Genomic DNA, 17913 nt, shown 5'->3' with positions numbered 1-17913 from the left:
AGTGAGAAAAATTCCACAAATATTACAAAGCCATTACAGAAATCAGTGTAATGCCTTCAAAAGGTACAACAAGATCCAGTGTCTAGAAGCTGATGCTACAAAAATTCAAACAGGAAAGCATGTGTAAATTTATTTTAAGTGTAGCTGTGTGTAATTAACCATTAGAATAGCTTACCAAGGGATGTGATCAACTTGAAGTCTTTTAATCAAGAGTTGATGTCTTTCTAGAAGTTATACTGTAGTTCAACCATTAATTACGTGTCTCTCTTCAGGAATTACTAGTTGGATGGAGTTCTATGGCATGTCATATGAAGGCCAGATCAAATGATCACAGTGACTCTCCTCTGAACTTAAAAATTGTATCTGTGAATGCCATACTGAGCTCTGATAACTCTCACAAAGTATAGTAGAAACAGAAGAGGGGCAGAGAAAGGCAACAGATGATTATAGGTATGGAGAGAATTCTGATGGAGAGGGTAAAAAAAAAAATTGGGATTGTTTAGTTGAGAGAAGACGAAGACAACAGGACATGACAGAAATACACAGACTGAATGGTGATATATCAGGAGGTCCTATTTATCTTCTCATTATAGAAATGCAAAGGGACATCCAATTAAATTGAAAGGCAGAAAATTTAAAACTAATAAAAGGAACACACACATAATTAACCTGTGGAACTCAGCCACAGGATACCACTGAAGCCAAGACCTTAAGAGGGCTTCATGAAAGGATTAGAGATTTATAAAATCATGACTGGTGTAAAGGAAGTAGATAAGGAAGTGTTGTTTACTACTTCTTGTAACACAAGAGCTAGGGGTCACCAAATGAAATTAATAGGCAGCAGGTTTAAAACAAATAAAAGGAAGTATTTCTTCACACAATGCACAATCAACCTGCGGAACTCCTTTCCAGTGGATGTTGTGAAGGCCAAGACCATAACAGGGTAAAAAAAAGAACTAGATAAATTCATGGAGGATATGTCCATCAACCTAAGATGGGCAGGAATGGTGTCCCTAGTCTCTTATCTGCCAGAAGCTGGGAATGAGCAACAGGGGATAGATCACTTGATGATTATCTGTTCTGTTCATTCCCTCTGGGGCACCTGGCCCTGGCCACTGCTGGAAGACAGGATACTGGGCTAGATGGACCTTTGGTCTGACCCAGTAGGGCCGTTCTTATATGGATAACAAACATCCACAGTTGTATTAGATAAGGCACTTCTTGTTTTTTTTTTAAATGGGATATAAATTCACGTTTTAGCAAGAGTCGGCCACTAAATTATGGGGTTTAGGAAGATAACCTGCCCACAGAGAAAGCATTTCATAGCTTTGTGCTCTGAGGTTTCTTGAATCTTCCTCTGAAGTATCTGGTATAGGCCATTCCAAGAGACAGGATGATGACAGTAATTTGTTACGTTCTTATGAAGTAATGAAAATCATTTTTCACATTCAGATAAGAAAAAAAAGCTAAACACATTTTGTTTTAAGAAGTAAGAAAATGGGTTCAAAATAGGAGTGTCTCGACCCAAAGGATATTCTTTTATTAAAGAACAAAGTTGGGCCCCTGAAGACAATGCTTTTGAATAAAAAGATTTGGTGCCTACATGGCCCATCTAGCCCAGGGGTTCTCAAACTGGGGGTCAGGACACCTCAGAGGGTCGTGAGGTTATTATATGGGGTGTCACCAGCTGTCAGCCTGCACCCTAAACCCCGCTTTGCATCCAGCATTTATAACGGTGTTAAATATATTAAAAAGTTTTTTAATTTATAAGGGCGGTCGCACTCAGAGGCTTGCTATGTGAAAGGGGTCACCAGCACAAAAGTTTGAGGACCTCTGATCTAGTCCTTCCAAATGCAAGCTCAGGCCCACGTTGCCACTCCCTTTCCCCTCATGTGACATGGAAACACAGCTCTCTTCAGTCAGAAGAGTTCATTTATTCAGCATTGCCCATTAAATAAACCAGAAAAACTAAGAGGTCTAATAGCCTCATAGTCAACATGGGTGGCAGATATCGAAGATCATGGAAGGCTGAGCTTCCACAAAAAGCTTTGCATGGCCCCACCAACACTCCACCCCTAGACCCCTTCCAGTTTCCTGGTGCTGTGATGCAGGGGGCCTCAGTCTGGGGCTAATGCGGGCTGGCCTGTACTCCGAGGCTGATGGGCAGGGGATGCAGCCCACCCGGTGCTCTAGGGCTGGAGGAGGAGCACCATCTGCCCACCCACTCGGTGCTCCAGTGCTGGGGCACCAACACCCACCTGGCACTCTGGGGCTTGGAGAGCTCAGGGAGCCCAGGGCTGGCTGGGGAGGGAGGTGCCTGCATGGAGGTCGTCGCTCTGGACTCCAGTAGGAGGGGTGAAGCCTCTGGCAGAAGCAGTGGGGCCTCCCCGGGCCTCGGTTTTATCCACTGCCCATGATAGTCAGCTAGCAATTTGGGACAAATCTAAGCCTGTTTAGTTGATCAGACTGATATTTACTGAGGCACAAGGCTTATCTCAGACTGTTCCCTGCTTGAAACAATATATTGTGCTTTTTACCTCGTGTCATACACATCAGAGTGAAGGTCAAACTTGTAAGTGGGTTTAAACTGCAAGGGACCCTCTATAAATTCCTGGAGAAAAGCTTCCTTCTTCTTTGCCATATTTAACTGTAGAAATAAAACAAATGTTATAAACAATGTGTTATAAAGGGCAACTTGTAAAGATTATGTTTAAAAATCAGAGGTTAAAGAATCATTCATGAAGGAGATAAGGAAGCATCTTCTAAAAAGGATTCAAAATTTTACACACTGCAACACATCTTCCAAAGAAAAGGCAGAGGGGCTCCTTTGCAACTGCTAGAGCCTTTAAAGTAATCTTCCTAGAAATACTGAAGTAGTTATTCTGGAACTGCAGATATGCTAATGCCAGCCCACTAATATTTTAAATGACCTCTTGGGGTGCAGGGAGAGAGGGAGACAGACAGAGACAACAGGACAATTTACAAGCCAGTAAAGTTCACTGAAATCTTCAGTCAGCACTGCACCTGAGTCAGAATGAAACAGAGCAACAAATATATGTAAGTTAGGTAGGTAATATTTAGGACTGAAATGCAAGACTTCACAGCTGTACCAGTCCGAGTCGGGAATAAGTTAGGAATAATAGTGGGAACTCAAAGCTACTCTAACATCGACCTCTCTGAAGGGACACTGTAGTCCCCGTAGGAACTTTGACAGAAGATGTGAGAGCAGAAGCACCAGTGTAAGCTATTTTTTAGCACGTCAGCACTAGAACCAGCAGAACATTAAAAGGGACCATACCTGGTCCTTTTCCCATAGTAGATTGTATCGGCTATTGCTTATTGACTCTCTGACAAAATGTATTCCATAATCTGCTATCCGGAAGTTTAGATCTCCAAACCAGAAAAGAATGCTATTAAAAAAAAAAAAAAAAGTAGTAAGTGTTCATGGTTTCCTATAAACCTTTTTTTTGGGGGGGGGGGGGGGGCGCGGAAAGGGGGGGCGGAGGGAAATTATGACTATAGGGAGATTACAATAGAATGTTGAAAAATATGCGTTATTCCATTGCTTAGATACTTTTCTATATTTCTAATCTAACCACCACAAACAACATCTTCATTTAGTAACAGTTAAGGTTACAGAATGTCAAATCCACTAGTCCAAAACTTTAAAGGGATGGCAATCAAAATTAAGGGGAAAGTTTCCTACACTCCTTGCCATTTTCAACACTGCCTACTACACAACAAACTCCAGCACTCCACAAGGCCTATACTTTCAATTTCAACAGGTACTAATACTCATGGGCAGCGGGTATCAAAGGCAGGGAAAGGCTCAGCCTACCCAAACTGCCTCTGTGGCCCCGCCCACACTCCACCCCTAGGCCCCCTCCTGCTTCCCACTAGGCCCATGTCTCTTCTTTCTCATGTGGCCAAGCCTCAGGCCAATGGCACTGGAACTGTGCAGTGTGGGGCCATAGACCTCGCCTCTCCACCCTGGCCAGACCAGTGTGGAGCGCAGCTGAGGAGCCCAGGCTGCTGTGGAGAGCCGCGGCAGCCCCTCCACCTGCCCAGGCAGCCCCAGGCCGAGTCCCCGTCCCCCAGATCCGCCCCAGGCAGGCAGAGGGTCCACAACTCCACACCAGCAGCTCTCCCCAACCCAGTTTCAGCCAGGAGGGCTCGGGGCTCGAAGCTGCAGCCCGGCCATGGTAAGAGCCACATGTGAAAAGCTGTGAGGTGCCGCAGACCCTCCATCTGTCCCGGAGGGGCGGGGCGGTGGCAAGAAACCCAGGGGCAGAAACACGGGCCAAGGGTTGCTCTCAGCCCACTACACCTCAGGCTGGCGGAGGGTCAGCTGCAGTTCCCATCTTCCTGCCCAGCTCTTATCATGGCTGGGCTGTAGCTCCGAGGCCTGCCTCCCCCAGGCAGAGCTCCAGACAGGTGCCTGCCTTTGCCTCCCCCACCCCACTCACTTTTGGGAGGGCTCCGGTACCTTTGCCCCAGGCTGAGGCTAGTGGAGGCAGGCCTGCAGCTAGGGACCCTCGGCGGCTGGAGCCAGTGCTCGTGGCTGTGCTGCCTGCTCACTCAGCACTCCAGGGTGGGAATGGGGTGCACTCAGCTGCCTGCCCGCCCACTCGCTGGGCGCTTCAAAGCTGGGGGGGGCCATTCTGGGCTGCGGCAGGGGAAGGGCAGTGGGCCCCGGGCAGAAGGGGCGGGCCAGCCGGGGGCTAGCCTACCCAAGCCTGTCGGTCACTCACCACCTATGCCAATACTCCCGTTTCATCAACATTTTGTGCTAGACTGCAAGTTTAATGGCACCTTCAACAACATTGAGGCAGAGTAACTTCCAAATGTCCGGCATATATGATAATAAGCTACATCAATCTGTTGATCCCAGAACATCTTCAGGCACTGTTAAGGTTTTGCACTATAGCGCAAGTTTGATGAACCTGGAGTACATATTGCTTTTTTTTAATTTGTTGAAGATGAGAAATGAAATCCTTATGGAGTAGATTGACAATGCTGAACACAATACAAAAGAAGCACGGAAATGAGCCTTTTCCTTTCCTTTCTGAGTTCCATATTTAAGGTTTTGCCCTGCTAGGGAGTGTCCTAATGCTTTGCTGAATGACAGCTAATTTCTTAGGTATTTTTTAATATAGGGTTGGGGCACTTCAGTGGGTCAGTCCCCAGAGATAGGGAGAAGGAGAGATATCAAATGACTGAAATGTGAAATACTTCTATTTTGGTGCACTGCACTACAAATAGCTTTTTGGGTTTTTTTAATTACAAACTATTTTCCTATATGCAGTGTTGTTGTAGTCATTTTGGTCCCAGGATATTAGAAAGACAAGGTGGCTGAGGTTACTGGACTAACTTCTGTTGGTGAGAGACAAGCTTTAGAGCGTATACAGAGCTCTTCTTCAGGTCTGGGAAATGTACTCAGGGCTTGACTACACCGCAAGTTGTCGACAAAACGGGTACTCCTGGAGGTGGATTAACAGAAGCACACTCGCACTTCAAAGTGCTCCTGCGGGAGCATTCCCCGACAGTCCTTTGAAGTTTCCAGTGTAGCCATGCTCTTAAATATAATGTGAAAGACTGTTTAGCATAAGCAGTTAACATATTTCAAGGAACTATTCAAGTTGAAGTGGCCAGTCAACACCATTCCATTCATGACGGGGGGGATCCCTCCCCTTTAACGAACTCCTACTTTTATTCTTTAAATCATTTTAAGTAATTCCTGTAAAATTAAAAAAAAAAAACCAGACTAGTGGCCTGAAACAGAGATAGTGGAATATTTAGGTTAGAAATCTGAGAGACAGTATAACACCCAGGGCAATTAAGTAATTAAATAACTTGCCAAGAACTGGTGGATGGAGGCTCCATCAGTAGATGTTCTAACAAATCCATTTAGGTAGACAAAATTGCAAAAATGCAGCAAAATGAAAAAAAACACACTCTACTCACAGAGAAAAAGGAGAATCTCAGCATATATGGGTTTTATCTTCTAAAGGCCTCCAACCACTAGAAAACTATATTACTCAGACTAGCTAACTAACTACTTGAGATTAGCAGAAAGTATAATCCTGCACTACAGGCCTCAGATCTCCAGGCGATCTTTTCCAGCTCTTTCCGTTTGAATTCAAGGAAAACATCCACTGAAGAGACATTTAAAGTAAAAGTGTGACACGTGGAAGAAGTCCTCAGACAAATCCCTACTTAAGAGAATGTTGTGGAATGAACCTATGACAGACAATTATCTCAGAAATGGGTAAGAAATAAAACTGTTCTAGAACTTGAGTGTAACACTCACTCATGGTCTAGAATATTTGGCACATTCTCATCTTCAAACTGCTGCATTTCCAGAATTTTCTCGAAGTCATCCAGTCGTTGCTCAGCATTCTCAATGTGAGCAGGCAAATGGCAATTCATGAAGCAGATCATATGACCATAGAGGGACATGCGAATGGTGACGCCTCCTTTGTTCCCCTGAAGTGGAAAAATAACAGCGCTCTTTGAAGTTATGGTCAACAGCTGCAAATTTAACCATTGCTACAACATTTGTAATTTCAAACAGTGCTATTAAGAAATAAATATTTGGGTTTTGTTTTAAATTTACAAAAGCAATATTCAATAGCCATCATTCAGAAATCTCTCAGCCAATAAACTGGTGAAATTCTGTGGCCTGTGTTATGCAGGTCATACTACGTGATCATAACTATCCCTTCTGGTCTTGGGGTGGGGGAGGGGGAAAGTGGGAAGAATCTATACAAGTCTCTAGTACATTTATTGCCAAAAAACCCAAAAAGCTCCGTAAGACATCCACATCATGTAGTCATGCAGTAATTCATGCCATCAGCTCTCAGATATCCTTTACCCAATATCCATAAAGGCCTGTGCGCGTGTAGTGAGTGTGAATGTCCCGTATGAAGGGGATATGAGCATGCTTCACAAAGACCAGCAGTAGGAGTCCCTGCATTCGAATGGATGAGAGCTGCAAAAGACGAGAAAAAAGGTCACAGTCAGGTTATGTGGTATCCCACGTACTCCATAAATACTGGAGTCTGCTCCCCAGGCCTTTAGTTGGAGAATGCCACACCCAAGGTTGCATATTTCCTACAGCAAGTCTGACCTACAGTTTATGGTAAAGCACATACTGAAGAGCTTCTGAAAGTGCCATTGACTGGAAATTCTAAGGTAATCTCAAACTAAAAAGGGAGTTCTTTTGATGAATTAAATATTAAACTGATCAGTACAGTATTCCTTATTACTTAAACTGAAAGTAAATACAATGCTGTCCCTAAAATTTTAATTTTCAAATGTATTGTAGAAGTTTGTGCTGAAAATGCCTAATTGTATTGTAGAATGTATCAGAGGGAAACTGGATGTTTAGACAACTGAGGGTTGGAGATTTTGGCATCTATGAAGGTGTGAACATTTAACTAGATATTTCTGCTGAAATAATCAGAGAAATAGTTCATGTAAGCCTTTAAAGGTTGGGTGCTCAGCACTTTCTAAAAGGCAGGACCCATAAGTGCGTCTTAAGATGGACACCAAAAATTGACACACCCAGTATCACTAGTCACTTTTGAAATCTCCATTCCAAAAAGAGATTCAAACAGACAACTCTAAAGGACAAAATCTATTTCTTGAGCTGGTATTTTTCGTGAGTCCACCTCGAGTGTTTCATATTACTAAACTCTGTGAATATCTAATCCCTGCATCCTGACCCCCCAATGTTTCCACTTTCCACACCATTTCCAAGTGTGAAACTGGAGCTATGTCTATTAGAAGTGCTGTCATACTATAGAAAGGCAACACTTGCAAAGATTTCCTAAAGCTGGGTCTACACGGCCACTTTCAGCAATAAAACCTTAGTCATTCAGGAGTGTGAAAAAACACACCCCTGAGCGACAAAAGTTTTAGCACTGAAAAGCACCAGTAGCGCTTTACCGCCAGGAGCTGCACTCCCGTCAATAAAGCTACCACCCCTAATTTGGGGCGGGGTTTGTTTTTTTTAAATCATCGGGAGAGCTCTCCCCTGGCGATAAAGTGTGTCTACTCTGCCCACGTCACAGAGCTGCTGCAGCAGTGCTGTGGTGGCCTTGCTGTAACATGGGCAGTGCAGACATATGCTAAGTGTGGACACAGCTTTCACCAGCAAAGCTGCGCTTAAAACTATTCCCTCAAGCAAAACAAGCTATACTAGCAAAAGAAGTTTTGCTGAAATAACTGCCCCTGCACTAGGTTCTTCTACCAGCACAGCTATATTGGTCAGGGATCAGACCCCTTCAGAACTGACTAATACAGCTATACTTGCAGAAGCCCCTAGTACAGGCATAGCCTGATCTCAGAATACTGAAAACTGTCATATTTTTCATACAATTAAAGACCAAATATTAATCTTTTTCTGCCTCACTAGCCTACAGCTACTATCTGTAACAATACTCATGCTTAGAAGGAACAAATCATGTCATTTCACTCAAAATCTGAGGCCACACATGGCTGGAGTTTTTAAGTCAAGAATAAGTTTTGCCAACTGCCCCCGCATCCCAGAGTTGCTGGATGGTTACAAATGCTATTTTAAAAGCTCAACCTCTAACCAACGGGTGTGTAATGCTAGGCATCTGCAGAACTGACTATGAGCAGAGCAAATACCCTTTCTCTTGCAAGGAAGGTTTAGTTTACTGAATGTTACTAAAAGCTAAGATGCCCAGGAGGCAAATAAGACACTGTTTCTACTTTAAGATATGTTGAGATTCAATTTACTTCAGAAAGTGCCTGTGTCAACAAGCCAGCAAGTTACAAGTCTAATGGAAAGATCTGCATATAGAGATAACTATCAGCATCTGTACAAAAATACTCAGTACCAGTTGCCAAGGTGTTCCCTACTACCCACAGTAATCAGAGTTTGGAAAGAAAAATAATGAATGGAGGGTGCTAAACATTTATAGAATTGAGAAGTTACCTTGATATAACCCAAAGGAGAGAATACAGTCATGAAGAAAATGCTCCACGGATCATCAAATGCCAAGTCAGAAAGGAAATTTATGATCTTGGAGTTCACCTCCTGTAAACTGAATACAACAGGGTTACTCATATATCCTGGGCTCAATCTAATCCATACTTTTGGCAGAGTCCTCATAAGTTTTAGGAGCACAAACAGGTAAGACTAATACCATGACATCTTAATAGACTTTCCTAAAAGCAGTTATAATGTTTCTTATTCTTACCCATGCATGATACAATAGGCAGTGTAATCTATTGGTGGTGCTAACTTTCCAAACAGGAAAGCTACAGGGTCTTAACCAGAGCCCTGACTTATGCTCAATGTCAAAATTCATGACAAATGCAGGGTGACAGAAGGTGAAGTGATAAACGATACCATTACAAGGTGTTGCTGCAATTTAGCTGAAGGAAAGAGAAGGGGGTGAGTTGACTACAGGGTGATCTGACAGATCAGAACCCCACTAGCACTGCCATGGGGTGACTGATGCAAGGACAGAAACACCTTGACTGACACAGTAGGCAAGGAAGATTCTGCTCAAACACTTGGCTCCCCTTGATTTCTTTAAAAACTCTGCCCTGTAAAGTGTTGTCAACAACTGCCAGTGAGGTAAGAATTTTTAAAATTTGTAGATGTTTGAGTAAGTGAGCTTGTATCAAGGCACATAAGACTTATAGCTCTGCTACATAAAAAGATGCAAGATGCGAGTTGGGGGAACAAGCAGACAGTTCATCACAATATACTCCTAATTTCTATTCACAGTCACTAGCCCACAGCCTTTAGACTTCTGCATTTAGTGATATTATGATCCAACACTTCACCTTTCACAACCATCACAGTAATTATGGCTGTTCAAAAGAATTGGAGAGTTATTGAAAAAACAAAAATTTTGGCAGTAAACGTGCAGAGAACTGACCATAGTGTCCTTTATCACATACCTACCCAATAACATACATATCCATACTCGGTCCCTGTGAACTGAGCTGAAGTAAGCTAGTGACGTCAGGAGGAGGAGAAGCTGTGCCCACATTCCAGGTTACCAAGTGTAGTCTACATATAAAAAAAGAAAAAAAAAAAAGACAAAATTGAAGTCTAAACAGGTGAGCATTTTTCCATTGCAAACCTCCCATATGTGGGGGAAAAAAAACAAGATTTACAAATAATGACAAACTGAAAAGTATCATAAAAGCTATTTACTAGCTACACAAAAATTTAACAACTCGCCAATCAGAAAATGAAACCTGAACTCTTGACACTTGTCTTTCAGCTTTTTCCCCCAAATCAGGAAAGCCTCATCTAGCGTGCGAGAGACTTCCTCGTGAATCTCATCATCTGAACTGATGTCCTCCACACAAGCCATGAGCTGTGCCACTCGTTGTCGGAGCTGTAAGCGACCACTGGACCCTGTACTGCTGAAACTTGCAGAACGGCTGCGGAAGGGGTGCAGGCTTTCTAAATCAAACAGGGAGAGGGATGATGAATCCTGAAGTGCATCTTCACTATTCAAGGACGCCATCTGGGCAAAAGAGCAGCACAACTATACTCCAAAGTGCCAGCCACATTACCCTTCAAATCTTGAGTATAGGAAAATCCTCAGTGGCACACTCACAGGGTTCTTCAGCTCAAGTTTTAACTCATGTGAAATTCAGCATTATTCCCAGCAAAAACGTATAGGTGCATTCTTTCAGTAAAGCTGAAAGAAATACAGCATTAAGATCAGTCACACTCCACTGTTTCTGACAAAAGCTGATGAGTCCTGCCCCACCTCACATATTAACTCACATTTCTTCCTAACAGATTTAACTCTGTTAAGAGCTTGAGGTTTAAGAGAATTTATTGCTGATGTGATTTGAATCACATGTTTCTTTTGGCAGTTAGAAGAAATGCAATATCCAACTTCCAGGCGTGTGCACTACTCAATTCTATCTGAGTACAGCATAAAAAGCCACAAAGATCCTAGAGCTTCTGAAGAGGGATTCCAAAAGCACAGACCTGCCACCTAACTTTTCAAACAGTATCTAGTACTGTACACTGTTTTCTAAGAAAGGATTTTCCAATATTATTATATTGCAGGTGGTCTTTAAAACGCTAAGCAGCTAATTTCCACCTACCCTCAGGTTCTTATAACAGCATCCATTACAAAAGTATCTGAATAACTTACAATCTTTAATGTAATTGTCCTCACAACATCTCTGTGATACAAGGCAGTACAGTAGAACCTCAGAGTTATGAACACCTCAGGAATGAAGATTGTTCGTAACTCTGAACAAAATGTTATGGTTGTTCTCAAGGTTCCTTCCCCACTCTGAACTTTAGGGTACAGATGTGGGGACCTGCATGGACACTTCTAAGCTTAATTACTAGCTTAGATCTGGTACACTGCCACCATCCAGAATTCCAGTGTCTGGTGCACTCTCTGTCCCCCCAAAACTTTCCCTTCCCTGGGTTGCCTTGAGGGACTTCACTAATTCCCTGGTGAGTCCAGATCCAATCCCCTTTGATTTTTCCTTGTTTTAAGATCCATCGGGCTCTTAAAAAGAAAGCTTTTAATTAAAGAAAGAAAAGTAAAAATCATCTCTGTAAAATCAGGATGGAAAATACTTTACAGGGTAATCAGATTCATATAGCCCAGAGGAACCTCCTCTAGCCTTAGGTTCAAAGTTACAGCAAACAGAGGTAAAATCCTCTCAGCAAAAGAGGAACATTTACAAGTTGAGAAAACAAAAATAAGACTAACACGTCTTGCCTGGCTATTACTTACAAGTTTGAAACATGAGAGACTGATTCAGAAAGATTTGGAGAGCCTGGATTGAGGTCTGGTCCCTCTTAGTCCCAAGAGCGAACAACCCGCAAAACAAAGAGCACAAACAAAAGACTTCCCTCCACCAAGATTTGAAAGTATCTTGTCCCCGTATTGGTCCTCTGGTCAGGTGTCAGCCAGGTTTACTGAGCTTCTTAACCCTTTACAGGTAAGAGAGGCATTAACCCTTAACTATCTGTTTATGACAGTTCTTCTTTCAAAAATTTACATCTGAACATTGACTTAATATAGCTTTGAAAGTTTACTATTCACAAAAAAAATGCTGCTTTCCCTTTATTTTTTTTAAGTAGTTTAGTACTGTATTGTATTTGCCTTTTTTTTTTTTGGTCTCTGCTGCTGCCTGATTGCATACTTCTGGTTCCAAATGAGGTGTGAGGTTGACTGGTCAGTTCGTAACTCTGGTGTTCATAATTCTGAGATTCTACTGTATTATTCTTCCCACTTTGCAACTGGAGCACACAAAGACTGAGGTCACACAGGAAGTCTTCGGAAAAAGCAGGGAATTGAACCTGTATCTCCTCACTCTTAGGGTAGTGCCCTAACCACTGGAATATCTTTCCTCAATGAAAATTTCCCTTTGAAATGTTATACTGAAGTTAGCCAGAAGCTACAGTAGAATAAGCTGATACTGCAGTAAGTGATGGGCCTTTCATATATACTAGAGTTCACCTTCTACTAGGGAAGAGATGGATTACCTGAGAAAACTCTCCAAATTAGCATTCAGAAGGAAAGCCAGATGGCAGTGAAGATACAGAGACAAAAAACTATTGAATACAAAAGTTCAAGGAGAAAATATCAGCAAATATTGAGGAAAATTTAATTCCATGATGTCACTAGACAAGAGAAGAAAAGAGCTGACAGCCTGAGGATCCATACCAAAAAATGAGAAGATATGAGGTCAAATCAAATCAAACAATTCGAGGATTAAGCATTCTCGTGAACTATAGCTGTAGGACAAATTTCAGAGTAATGAAAATGTAGCTGTAGAAACGGAATGCAAAAGGCATACCACCACAGGGCATTAGGCAATCCCAATGGACTGGGTATAATTATAAACACTTAGCACTTTATAACTCTCTATCGATATTAACTGATCCGCAACAATCACAGTGAGTAGGTACGATAAGATCTTCACCTGACTGACATCACAAGTAAGTTCTCTTGCAAAATAAAGAAGCTACTCAAGGTACTCTGTTGATCCAAGCACCAAGTGATGTGTCAGAACACTGTTCAAGCCAGGAGAACCCTATTTCAGACATTTGGATCACGGGGCAGGGTATTCCCCAGAAACGAGCCCTTCCCAAGCATGCTTTCTGCATAATGCTGATTTACAATAAGTTCCGGAAGACTGGAAGAAAGCTAATGTTGTGCCAATATTTAAAAAGGGTAAATAGGAGGATCTCAGAAATATAGGGCTGTCAACTTGACATCAATCCCAGGCAAAAAAAACTGAATGGATGAGATGAGACTTGGTTAATAAAGAATTAAAGAAGGGTAAATATAATTAATGTCAATCAACATGGTTTATGGAAAATAAGTCTCGGCAAACTACTTGATGATTTTTTTGATGAGACAGAAGTTTGGTTTACAAAGGTAATAAAGTTGCTGTAATATATTTAGACTTCTGTAATGTATTTACTTGGGACTGAACAACATCTTGATTAATAAACTAGAATGATACAAAAAACCAACATGGCACACATTAAATTGATTAAAAACTAGATAACTGACAGATCTTAGAACGTAATTATGAAAGGAGAATCATCAAGCAGCTGATGTATTTCTAGTGGAGTCTTGCAGGGACTGGTCCTTGGCTCTAGTTAACATCTTTATTAATGACTTGGAAAAACGCAAAATTATTTCTGATAATGGCTGCAGATGACATGAAGTGGTTACAATGAAGAGAACAGGTCACTGATATAGAGTGATCTGCATCACTTGGCAAACCACATGAAGGCACACAATGTACATTTTAATATTGCCAAATGTAAGGTTATATATCTAGAATGAAGAATGTAGGCCATACTTGCAGGAAAGGGGCTCTCTATCCTGAGAAGCAGTGACTGCGAAAAAGACTGGAGGGGTCATAGTGGACAATCAGCTAAACATGAGCTTTCAGGGCAACACCGTAGCAAAAGGCTAATACAATTGTTGGATGTATAAACCGGGGACTACTGAGTAGAGTAGGGAGGTCTGTATTTGACACTGGTTCTGATGTTCACAAGGATGAAGAAAAATTGAAGAGGGTCCAGAGAAGAGCCACAAGCATCATTAAAGGTTTGGAAAACATGCCTTATAGCAACAAATTCAAGGAGTTATATCTTAGTTTGCCAAAGAGAAGGAGAAGGAGTGCCTTGATCACAGTCTATCAGTACCTACATTGGGAACAGAAATTTGATAATAGAGGGCTCTTCAATCTTGCAAATAAAGGTATAACAAGACTCAATACCTGGAAGATGAAGACAAATTCAGACTAGAAATAAGGTGCAAATTTTTAACAGTGAGGGTATTTAATCATTGGAACAACTTACCAAGGGCAATGGCGGATTCTCCATCACTTAAGTTTTAAATCAAGATTGGATTCTTTTTCTAAAAGATCTGCTCTAATTCAAACACAGCTGTTAGATTTGAAACAGGAATTAATACAGGGAAGTTCTCTGGCCAGGGTTATGCAGGTGGTCAGACTTGACTAGTGGTTTTTAACCTGGGATCCACAGACTATGTCCAAGATTTTCAAAGGGATCCACATCACCATTCGAAACTTAAGGATCTGCAAATGAAAAAAGCTTGAAAATCACTGGAGTAGATGATCACAATGGTCCTTTCTAGCCTTAAAAACAAAAAAACCTCTATAAATCTATATGAACTTTCAAGACTGAACAATGCTGCTTTTTTTAAGAGAGCACCCAGTCCTATAAGTTCTTGTTAACTACCTGACAGCAGAGAAACTGAGTTAGAAATATTTACTGCTATAGTGCCTTCCTCATAGCTCTAGACAAATAGAACACTCTGGCAAAACTTTTCCACAATCTATGATGCCTTATCTTCATTTGATCTACTTCTAGTAACTAGAATTTCCTTTATTTCCCTTTAATATGTCTACAGAAATCAAATTGTGAGGGTGTTTTAAAAAACAATTATTTAACATATATTAATAGGAGATTTACTCTAAGATCACATAAGCAGCCATTGCTGCCCTAGATTTTCTCCTGAAAAGACTGGCAAATGGAAATCCTACACATCCTCAAAATGCCTCAGTTGCTTGGTTCAGAGGGAAGAGGACATATCTGGGAAACTTTACAAAGGGCTTAATATCTTAGTCAAATCCCAGTTTAAGTTTTACACCCATTTTCTGTATTTCTTTATTACTGACAATTACCCATAGTGGTTTGTAAACAGAAGCTTTCTCCATTCACTGTCAAGTCCACAGTCCAGTGCTTGTAACATCACAATTCATCCCCTCAGAAGCCATTATGTTAAAAGCACTGGCCTGTAGCAAAAATAAAGTCAGACTCATTTAACTCCTTCCCTTTGTATTTGCCAGTGAAGGGAAGAATTTTGGTTTCTGGTATGTTGTTCTGAATCTAAACAAGTACAGCAGATTTCACTCTCTACATTAAAAATTAAGAAGTGGGCCTTTTTTAATTAGAAAAAAACCTGTTAAATAGTCAAACAACGTTCAGTTCTCCTGTCTGAAATTACTCAAGTTCCAAAAGTTTAAAAAGTAGAAAATGAGCTTTTCTTCTTTACTCCATGTGACTATGCAAAGTTGGTAATTAGTATAACTCCTTGCTAATGAGCTGGGACAGTCATCACATGCTTCAGTAATTACAACCCATTATATAAACTTTCAAGGGCTTTTATTTTAAAAAAAAAAAAAAAAGATCTAATCATGGATTTCAGCAGGTCATGAGATCTTCTAATCTCTTCTTTAAGAAGAGGAATAGCAGACCCATATATTACTACAGCTGTAAGGTTAATTCTCATAGCTGACACAAACCACTAAACTCCATTAGTAATATCCACTAATATTGCAGCTGCTGCATAAAATTAAGCAGTTTTCTGCAGTGAAGCAGCAACTAGTATGAATAAGGGAGGTGTTCAGAACACAAACATATACCAGCCCCTGAACCCTGGAAGAGCTGGCTCAACAAAGTGCATGAAGACAGATGAAGATAATGGGTGAAAGAATGAAGATGACCCTGTAACAGATCTACAGTTTTTAAACAGTCTCTTGGAGGATCCCCGTTAGGATGTCAGACCCCCAAGTGGTCTCACTCTTCCTTCAAGGTAGGCCACACAGACTCACCACGTCCTAGACTGAGCTACTGGGTTCCAGCATTCCTGCTTTATACTATGAGCTCTGCTCAGCAAATCTAACCAAGACAGACTCCTGGTAGAGACTTGTATACTCTTCTGAGATTAATGCAACCCAGCCAGTATTTGCAGTTACAACCAGAACAGAACATAGCATTCAAAGTCCTTAGGTTAATACAAAGAAATAAAAGTTGTGGCTTGACCAGAGTGGACTGTGCTATAATTCACCAGTCAAGCTGTAGTGAACTCCATTTTCAGGCTCTGGTTCTCTCTGACTTCCCTCCTCAAGGTATGCCTAAACTTAAACCACAGCAGCTGGGCCTCTGTAGCGCTTCAATATAGACACTACCGATGCCAACCGGAGAGGTTTCCAGTGGCGCAGGTAATCCATCTCCCAAGAGGTGGTAGCTAAGTCAACTGGAGAATTCTCCCATTAATCAAGAGCTGTGTATACTGGGGGTTAGGTCGGTTTGATTGCACTGCTCATGGGGATGTGGATTTTTCACACCCCTGAGCAATGTAGTTATCCCAACTTAATTTTGTACTGGCAACTCCAGCTTAGTCTACCCAGAGAGCAAACAATTCTCTTCCGCTTCCCCCCAGAAAGCAATACAAAGTAGGGGGAAACTCAGGGACACATAGACTTCACAAACACATTACAAAAAAATTCCCACTTCATCAAAACCCCCAAGTTTTGATGGACCTCAATCCAAAACTCACTTACCTGAGATTCTTCATGATCTCTAAATCAATTGGCTGGGCCAGACCCCTGGGTTCCATCCTCGCCCTCCTCAAAGACCTGCTGGGAAAGTAGGAGCTCTTATCAGCAGGCTGAGTGCCAGGAACCAAAAGCCCAGTGGGATCCCAGGGAGCCCTCTCACAAAAAAAAAAAAAGGGAGTTTGGTCCCCTTCCTTCCACATACATATATCAGAGGTGTGTCCCTGGGCCCCCACACCCCTCTCCTCCCCCCCATCAGTAAACCAGACAGGAGCCCCGAAGGTACCGCATCCCCCTGAAAACCCAAATATATTTACTTACTTACATGGGGGTGTCCCTGAGTTCCTCCCCCCAAGGTATATATGCACCCAGGGGGACAGTTGTCCCCAAGCCACCTGCATGCAGGGGAGATGGGGGGGGGGTCATCCCCAGTCTACACATAAGTACATGGGAGGGTGAGTGAGGGTCATTCCCAGGCCGCCGCCACACCACACCCCTAGACGGTCGGACAGGGATGTTCCCTAGCCTCTCCACGCCACCCCCCGACCGAGCTGGGGGTGGTCCGGAGCCCGCTCCCCCCGCGCACACGCCCTCCGAGGGGGGTGGTCCCATGTCCGCTTCCCCCCCACCCGCGCACACCCTCCCAGGGGGATGGTCCCGACGCCGTCGGCCCTTCTCGAGAGACTGGGCGAGGTTCCGGGGGGGGGCGGAGGGCGCACCAAGGCCGGGCCTATCCGGCGCCTGGTTCCCCGGGCAGCGGGACTCGCGCGCAGCGCAGCGAGGGCCGCGGCCGCCCCAGACCGGCGCTTTCAGGCCAGCTCGGACTGTAACCCACCGCACCTGTGGGCGGAGCTCCCCCTCAGTCTCCTCAGGCCGGCGGCGCCCGCGGCAAAGCGTCCCGCTCGCCCTCTCCACCCACAGCCCACGTGACGAGGGGGAGGCCGCTGCCTGCCAATAGGAAGATCGGGCGGGCTTCCCTGCGGGCTGGAGGAGAGGGAGCGCAGATCACGTGACACAAACAGAAGCCAACGCGGGCATAGGGTGACCAGATAG

General features: G+C 42.9%; 1 protein-coding gene across 3 annotated transcripts in view; it reads right to left on the bottom strand.

The window, feature by feature from the left end:
- Window positions 1-17755, bottom strand: part of INPP5K (inositol polyphosphate-5-phosphatase K) — a 34707-nt gene extending 16952 nt beyond the window's left edge. The window contains exons 1-8 of one of the 3 annotated variants that reach the window (XM_050929298.1): window positions 17701-17755; window positions 16867-16944; window positions 9947-10054; window positions 8966-9074; window positions 6875-6991; window positions 6311-6486; window positions 3299-3410; window positions 2538-2647 (exon numbers count right to left, since the gene is read on the bottom strand). In XM_050929298.1, the coding sequence (XP_050785255.1) occupies window positions 2538-2647; window positions 3299-3410; window positions 6311-6486; window positions 6875-6991; window positions 8966-9074; window positions 9947-10054; window positions 16867-16922 (788 nt within the window). In that variant the 5' untranslated portion in view covers window positions 16923-16944; window positions 17701-17755. Of the gene's footprint in view, window positions 1-2537; window positions 2648-3298; window positions 3411-6310; window positions 6487-6874; window positions 6992-8965; window positions 9075-9946; window positions 10055-16866; window positions 16945-17700 lie in introns of those variants that run through there. The other 2 variants (XM_050929297.1, XM_050929296.1) reach the window with 2 other exon arrangements.
- Between the last annotated feature and the right edge of the window lie 158 nt (window positions 17756-17913).

Source organism: Gopherus flavomarginatus, chromosome 19 (assembly GCF_025201925.1).
Source record: "Gopherus flavomarginatus isolate rGopFla2 chromosome 19, rGopFla2.mat.asm, whole genome shotgun sequence".
In the NCBI taxonomy this organism is placed as follows: Eukaryota; Metazoa; Chordata; order Testudines; family Testudinidae; genus Gopherus; species Gopherus flavomarginatus.
The sequence above is the reverse complement of the archived record's forward strand: the minus strand, read 5'-3'. Positions and strand labels throughout refer to the sequence as shown.